General features: G+C 31.4%; 1 protein-coding gene across 1 annotated transcript; it reads right to left on the reverse strand.

The window, feature by feature from the left end:
* Positions 1-233: 233 nt before the first annotated feature.
* Positions 234-4,241, reverse strand: LOC127719388 (uncharacterized). Its single transcript, XM_052225499.1, has 2 exons — positions 3,502-4,241; positions 234-3,062 (listed from the first exon to the last, which is right to left on the reverse strand). The coding sequence occupies exons 1-2, from the start codon at positions 4,009-4,011 to the stop codon at positions 2,529-2,531; spliced, it is 1,044 nt and encodes a 347-aa protein (XP_052081459.1). The 5' UTR covers positions 4,012-4,241; the 3' UTR covers positions 234-2,528.
* Positions 4,242-9,118: the final 4,877 nt, after the last annotated feature.

A 9,118-nucleotide genomic window follows, 5' to 3' on the forward strand; every position in this document is an offset into this window, starting at 1 on the left:
AATGTGGTTCACACTTTAAAATAACACGCTTCGTGGTTTATTCAGTATGCACCACATTTTTGATGTTATTTCTTCATAGACAGAAAAAATATTACAGTCATTCCTTAAATATAAAACTTATTTTATAACAGAAAAAGACATTAGAATTCACTTTTTTTTAACAAAAAAACATACAAGTGAACAAAAATGAGGATAATATAATAATAGACTGAAATATCAAAAAATTAAATCCCTACATATTGAAAAATCAAATTATTATCACAACAAACTGCAATACCACATACTGAAACATCATACTGTTCTTCACACAGACTTAAAGAGCACTTGACTGAAATATCAAACAAACACAAATCTCACATTTTATTCATCAATTAAAGACTGAAATATCACAATGACTGAAATACCACATAGATTGAAATACCACATAATCTGAAATATCAACAAACAGAAATATCATATTTGAATCATCAAAGAATAAAATATCACATTCAATTCATCAATACCACACAGACTAAAACATCACACAGACTGAAATATCACAATTGAATAATAACAGAATGGAATATCACATTCAATTCATCAAGATCTGAAATATCACAAAGACTGAAACATCACACCAACTGATATATCACAAAGACTGAAATATCACAGACTGAAATATCACATCGACTGATATATCACAAAGACTGAAATATCACAGACTGAAATATCACACAGACTGAAACAACACACAAACTGAAATTGTTATCACATACTTGAAAATCACAGAATACTTATGTCACAGACTGAAATATCACATTTTTAATCATCACAGAATGAAATATCACACAACCTTATATATCACACAGACTGAAATATCACAATTGAATAATCACATAACTGAATAACACATACAATTCACCAAAATCTGAAATATCACAAAGACTGAAACATCATACAGACTGATATATCACAGACTGAAATATCAAACAGACTGAAACATCACATAAACTGAATTATTATCACAGACTGAAATAACACATGTTAAATCATCACCAACTGAAATAACACATGTTTACTCATCACAGACTGAAAACACACATGTTTAATCATCACAGACTGAACTATCACATTTTTAAACATCAAAGACTGAAAAATCACATTTTTAATCATCACAGAATGAAATATCACACAACCTTAAATATCACACAGACTGAAATAACACAATTGAATAATCACATAATTGAATAACACATACAATTCACCAAAATCTGAAATATCACAAAGACTGAAACATCATACAGACTGATATATCACAGACTGAAATATCAAACAGACTGAAACATCACATAAACTGAATTATTATCACAGACTGAAATAACACATGTTTACTCATTACAGACAGAAATAACACATGTTAAATCATCACCCACTGAAATACCACATGTTTACTCATCACAGACTGAAAACACACATGTTTAATCATCACAGACTGAACTATCACATTTTTAAACATCACAGACTGAAAAATCACATGTTTAATCATCACAGACTGAAATAACACATGTTTACTTATCACAGACTGAAATAACACATGTTTAATCATCACCCACTAAAATAACACATGTTTACTCATCACAGACTGAAATAACACATGTTGAATCATCACAGACTGAACTATCACATTTTTAAACATCACAGACTGAAAAATCACATGTTTAATCATCACAGACTGAAATATCACATTTTTAACTATCACGGACTTAAATATCTTATTTCAATCATGACATACCTTACATGACGTTTTTGATGCATCTTCACAACTAAAGCTGTACATGAGAAAAAATGAATAACCAATACATAAGCATTAACATATTACATTTCTAGATATTGTCATAAACTGAAATATCACAGTTAAATTATCACAGATTAAAATATCACATTTAAATCATCAAATACTAAAATATCACATATAAATTATCACAGACTGAAAAATAACATTTAAATCATCATCAGACTGAAACATTACATTTGAATCATCATAAGGCTGAAATATCACAGTTTCAAAAAAATTATATTCATTCAAAGCTTTAAAAGTTTTAATTGGTGAGTCTGACACTGATTGGGAAGTAAAAAAATAAGAGACTTTCTAAATGCATAACTATTGATGACAATGTCTTTATTATTTTGGTCACTAGGTTGCTGCTTCTTTTATGTTTACTTCACATCTATTTTGAAGTTTGCAGAGAATTTTAAAAAAGTGTCCTAGCTATCTTTAAGAGAGAACAGCTGCCATCTACCACCTCTGTACACCCCACTTCCAATGTTGCCCTAGCCAAGGATTATTTTTTGTAACCTAATTATTTCATCACTTGGAAAAAATCTTCTTGTCACCCAAAAATACCATAAACCCAACCAAAATAACTGTAAATAAAGTAACAATATGTTAATCTACTAGACTAATAAGACTATATCCTTACATTCCCTTACGGCTTACACACTAACTAGACCACTGCTTAAATGCATTTCTTTTAATAAAGCACAGTATGTCACTCTTCAGGAAATTCCTCTTCAGTGTCAGATTCATCAATTAAAACAGGAATCTTTGCTGCATCTTCAACAAACTCTGACCAGTCCTTAATTCCGTTATGTTTGTCCATGTGGCGTGCAAAACCTAAATACCACAAGACAGCTGCAACATGGGCACATGTGCCTACAACTCTAGAACCAGTTTTACATTGGCAATACCAGGCCTTGACCTCAATCTCATCATATTCAATCCATATCAAGTATTTTCTAGCTGAAGTATGTCTGCTCTGAATTTGTACCCTTAATATACTTTCAAGATCTGAATTTATCATTATTATAAATTCACTCTCATCATTGAGGTGTTCCTGTGTGTAAGATTTAGCTAGTTTTAATTGGTAAACACCAACAGTTATGTTTCTCAATTCTTCTTCTGACAACATAGGAAAACAAGGCATGGAATCATCTGCATCAATCTTTTTCCAAGAACATATTCTTCTATGTAACCCTTCTCTCTCTACCCTCTCCTGCAAATCATTTTTTTTCCTGGACAGTACCTGAAATATTTAGTTAAAAACATGTATTTATGTATGCATTTGTGTACAATTAACATATGCATTTTTGTGAAATGAGACACTTTTTTATCAATTCACATTTATGTGTAAATTGGCAACCTCAGTCACAAAGGAATATATGTCCAGTGGACTTTCTTGTTAAGTTTGGGAGACAATTTTTCCAGGATTCATATCAACAAAACAGATAAAAATATGCTTACTTTTTTAAAATTGTTTTAATTAATATTGTCTTTCAACAAGTCACACTATTATAAATAAGGGTGAAACATGTTTCTTATGAGTATATGTGAAATCAAGCTCCATTGTTGTAAGTTTTGGTTGTGAAAGTAGTCGGATAAACAAAGTCTAATCTTTTTGGGTAGTTTTGTAATTGGAATTAATACCACTGTTATCAAAGAGTATAATTTTGTAAATTTTTTACCCTCATTTTTGCAGCCAAGATTTGATCATTGTCCTTTTCACCGGTAGATAATGGCGGCTTGTATTTGTTGCATATAGCTCCAATTAGTTTGACATTGTCACCGATATAGGGTATTTGTATGTTTGGCACTACATTTTGAAGGTATTTCCATTGCTTTAATCGGCCATTTACGGATTCAACTACCCATCTTATTTTTGTAACTAAGCGAGAAGCATTGGCTTCTTCGGTTGTGAATTGTTTTTGGCCTTTGGGTAAAAACTTTGGCATCTCAGCTTGAATGCCGAAGTCATCTAACATTTCTGATGCATCCCTAAATCCCCTGTCTACAATTAGAACATCTCCAGGCTGAATCCATTCATTCATGTTTTCCATATTGGTTTTCAAATTATGTTTTAAAATACCAGCATCATTATTTTTATGGTCTGCCAAATAAGGGCCAAGAATAGAAAGTATGTAGCCAGTGCTTGATACAATTATCATTGGTTTTACCAGTGGTCTATTTTTATGCATGCTGTAAGATCTTCGCTGGAAATGGAAGTTATTTGATTTTTGAATGTATATGTATGTACCATCTAGGATTAGAATAGCTTGCTGTTCATGAGGAGTGCCAAAAAGTTCTTGTGCAAGTGGTCTGGTGTGATTATTTATTATGTTCTCTCGTGAAATGTGATTGAAGCCTAGGTATTTTGGTGTGAAATGGATGGAGAGTTCCTTTCTGGCAGATGCTAATGCTCTTCGTACACTAGATTTTCCCATGTTGAATAATGTTGACAATAATCTGTTTGACATTCCAGATCTTAATTTTACAAGAAGTAATGCAACACAGGTTCTACTTGTTCTATTTTTATTGTTCCTAATGTTCAAAACATGAGAACAAACATCATTAAAGTCTGCGGCTGTAATTCCTGTGAGACTTAGATAGTCAGAGTCATCTAAACAATCATTATCAAAATCTATTCTTGAACGTATATTTTTTAATGCAATTGTCCTAATATTTGAAATAAGCTGCATCAATTGGCTTCGGTTGAAATCTGTAAAATTTCCGGCAAAAGAATTAATGTCTTTTAAAGATTTTTCATCAAAATAGTTGTTCACTAAATGATGTGAACAACATCTTGAACCAGCCAAAAATAGACACTCCTTTTCTATAAAAAGTCTATACCTAGCATCTGGAGAAATAACTGTCATCTTTGCGCCCCTTTTCTTGCACAAACAACAAGATGAGTGACCTTTTCCTGTACAAAATATAGGTAGTTGAATGTTTTTAGGACTAATTGTGTTGGAGTCATTCTTAGTTTTTTTATTCTCTGGAACATAGTCAGGATCATTATTTATATCATCAGTCTCATCTAATTGTATTTCTTCGCAATCTGAAGATTGATCTTTGTCAATTGTATTATTAATTTGAATTTCTCTACACTCCTTTTGTTTGGTAGACTGTATGCGGTAAAAAATTTGAAGGCATTTAGTGCAGCATACACTGTCATTTTCTATAGTAATACCTAGATCTTCTGTTAGATATTTGATAAAATTAACTTTGTTTTTTATCGGTCTTCTATTTTCATGTTTGGTTCTTATCTTGCACTTTATACAGGGATACGATTTTAGTCCTGTACCAGGCATTTTTCATCCTGAAACATATGTAGATCAAAATGATAGATTTTTATTTTTTTTATAATACATGTACATGTATTTTATAAATAAATTGGACATTTATCATTACGAATTGAATGTGTCTTTTTATCATTTTATTGGGTCTTAAAACCATTGACGGAAGCACATTCTGTATCAAGCACAGAATTGCTTCATTCTAAAAATGTGCACACAATTATTGCTTTTACAACCCTTAAAAAAATATAAAAAGAAGCATTCATTTCTTATAATCATGATAATTACATTTATATGCTAAAACCATGAAATTAAATAGATATATCAGCTTTTCGTTTGTTATCTTAATATTATAGGAATAAACGCCTTTTTAAAGGATTTTATTGGTGTATAAACTCGACCAATTCACTCACAAACAAATAAAAGTCTGAATTACTTTTATGATATATTTGTTACTGACTTGGTCCAGTTTATTCACCAATAAATTCCTTTAAAAAGGCGTTTAATCCTTATATTTCTTTTAAATTGAAGATAAGGAATTTATTTTTCACCCTCGTTACCTTTATCACATGTAAATTGTATGTTTGTGACATTTTGTTTACATTGGTTACAAAAAGAAGTTCAGTCAACATCAAATATTGAAAAATAAACAACGTCAAAAACAACTACCGGAAGTCATGGCGACCAATCATATCAACGTATTCTCTAATATGCAAATCATATAAGAATTATATATATATATATACATGTATAAACAAAAGAAGTTTCTTTTCTTATGTGTATATATATATTAGTTCAATTTATGGATATAAGAGGTTATGCAAATACGTTGCAGTTTTGTGTTTGATTTTGTTGTGCTAAAAACATCCTGCCTAGACTCCCAAGGCCAGGCTGAATAATACTGATTCAATTAAAATGCAGTTGATCAAATCTTTTGATAAAGGAAATTTATGAAAAATAATAATATGAAAGATTCATAATATGAGTGATAAATATGTGGATTGATACAGAAACTGCAGTGAATAATTTCAGCATCAATTGGCCTTGTGAGTTTCGTCCCTTTTACACATTTAAATGTGATCATATGCAATGGGACTCATCAGTAGGCTGTGCATATGAATTTCCAAAAAAGTTATAGTGATGTAATAGAAAAGAACATTTGGCAATTTTTCTAATAATGAGGTTTAAAGTAATCTTGTAAACATATATATAAATAGAAGTAGACATTTGGTCGAGGCCTTGCAAACATTTTTAACCCTGTCATATTCTAAATGAATCAGATGCATGTTATTAAGCATTTGTTGTTATTTGAAGCCTGTCATATTTTTTTTTCCATTATTATTCAGTCTTAGCTCTTATTTTATTGTTTCACATTTTGTCATGTAAAGGCCTTTTAAAGCTGATTTTTGCTCAAAGCTGAAGGCTGTACAGTGACTTATAGTTGCTGAAATGTGCTTCAATTGGACTCTGTTTGATAGTTTCATTGGTAATCCTACAACATATCTTCTATGAATTCATATAACACTGGCAATGAAGATAGCTCTGAGTGAAAACATATGGCAGTGACTCATATGGTTCTTCACATGTTTTCTTTCCATTTGGTATTATATTGTCTAGTACTAACATAATGCCTAGACTCCCAATGCCAAGCTGAATATTTATGTATTTACTTAAAGTAAAAATGATCAAATATTTTGAAAAGTCAAATTTAAGCAAGACATGAAATATCAGTGAAAATAGATTGTATTCATACTATAACTGTAATAAATTCAGCTTCTGTTTGGCCTTGTGAGTTTCGTCCCTTATAAAATGTTAAAAATTAAATCATATGCAATGGGACTCATCAGTAGGCTTTGCATATGAATTGAACCTATATTACCTCTGAAAGCTGAGTGACAAGTTATGCACTGGAACAGGAAAGATGTGCATCCCAGTTGCAGGCACAGCCAAACTGTCATAAAAAACAAGCAAGATGAATCTACATCTTTAAGACCTACAAAATGATAAAATTATATATAAAAAGTATGTTAGCATTGCCATTGCCAGAACCATTGACCAAAATGCAATTCAGATATCCTGATCTTAAATATTTCGTTACATTGATTTTATTTATAAATGGCATTTGTGGATATCATTTCTATATAATAATTATTAAAATCCTCTTCAACTTTGTATTAGATAGTTGATCGGTTCATCACCCTGATTAATAATCAATGATCACGCCATAATGTGGACATTTTGACAAAATCATATATTTTTTTGTAAGTGTTTAAATTTGATTCAATATAAATTACATTGTTAACAGATGTTCTTTAAAAAGTAACACTGGATTAAGCAGATCATAGTGTTAAATTACACATTATGGTATGGTATATATGTATGAATAATGTAATATTAATGGGAAACATAGTTAAATCATTAAATTTTTTAAAAATAGAACAAAATTACTTATCATTTGATGAGCATATTACCTCTATAGACTGTAGTTGAAAAACGGTGTACACTCAAGCTTGTTAGATCTGTAATCTAAACCAAAAAGTTGTCTACATCTTTTGTACCTAAAACAGCAATATAACATAAAACTGTAAGTTACTATTTTGTTTACTGCAAATTCAGTAATTATTAAAATTGAGAATGGAAATGGGGAATATGTCAAAGAGACAACAACCCAACCAAAGAGCAGACAACAGCCGAAGGCCACCAATGGGTCTTCAATGCAGCGAGAAAATCCCTCACCCGGAGGTGGTCCTCAGCTGGCCCCTACCTAAAATTGGGTGTTTGTTTGCATTTATATTTGTGACCTTTCAACAATTAAAAATAAAAATAGAGTTTAATTATTGCGATTTTAGGAAAAGCTACAAACAGATATATAATTTGATATCAGAATGCGAGTTCCTATCATGTTGTTCATAGAACTTAGGCTGAACATATTTGATACATTTGGATGCATTATTGAAAGGCTGTGAGTGGCATACAAAAACAAGTTACTGTGACCTTGACTTTTGACCTAAAAAGGTAATTCAGTGTGAGCCAAGGCTCTATGTTGAAGGCAGTACTTTGACCTACATATATAAGGCCAAATAAAAAATGATGTGTGTTTCCTATTACCCTACCCTCCCTATTTTTTAAGCTAAAATATAGCCTACCCTGAAGTTTTTTTGTCATATTTCAATAAGTAGAATGTCTCTCCCATAGACTCAATGTAAAAAAAAATGGTAAAATAAAAAATAAATTGCTTCGCCGAGCGCAGCTGGATACGACTGCAGAGGTGCAACCCTGAACAGTTGGGGCAAAAATGGACACAATATTCACGCTTGATATGGAACCTTGTAGTAAAATTTCATAAGGATCCATACACTTACACACAAGTTATTGTCCTGAAACTAGAAAAATGCTTGTTTTTTCCCCTTTTTGGCCCCTAATTCCTAAAATTTTAAGGCAATTACCCCCAAAATCAATCCCAGCCTTCCCTTTGTGGTATGGTACCTTGCAGTACAATTTCAAAGAGATCCATACACTTGAACACAAGTTATTGTCTGGAAACTAGAAAAATGCTTATTTTCGGCCCCTTATTCCTAAACGTTTAGGGCAATTACCCCCAAACTCAAACCCAGCTTTCCCTTTGTGATATGGAACCTTGCAGTACAATTTCAGAAAGATCCATACACTAACACACAAGTTATTGTCATGAAACTAGAAAAATGCTTGTTTTTTGCCCCTTTTTTGGCCCCTAATTCCTAAAATTTTGAGGCAATTATCCCCAATATCAATCCCCACTTTCCTTTTGTGGTATTGAACCTTATGGTAAAACTTCATAGAGATCCATTCGCTTAAACTAAAGTTATTGTGCGAAAACCAATGTGTCTTCGGACGAAGACGACGCCAATGTCATACCAATATACGATCTCAAAAATTTTTTGCAGTCGTATAAAAATAAATTGACAGCTAATCACCTCAAGACAATACAACATTTCTATATACATAATTTAAAAACAGTGTAAGGGAGGTA

This window comes from Mytilus californianus, unplaced genomic scaffold (assembly GCF_021869535.1).
Source record: "Mytilus californianus isolate M0D057914Y unplaced genomic scaffold, xbMytCali1.0.p SCAF_11, whole genome shotgun sequence".
In the NCBI taxonomy this organism is placed as follows: Eukaryota; Metazoa; Mollusca; class Bivalvia; order Mytilida; family Mytilidae; genus Mytilus; species Mytilus californianus.

Bases quoted from the DNA above. Each gene is read 5' to 3' on its own strand.
- LOC127719388 (XM_052225499.1), bottom strand. From the start codon at position 4,011: ATGCATAAAAATAGACCACTGGTAAAACCAATGATAATTGTATCAAGC. The intron at 3,063-3,501 runs GTAAAAAATTTA...TAAATATTTCAG, and splicing joins TCTTGGCTGCAAAAATGAGG to GTACTGTCCAGGAAAAAAAA.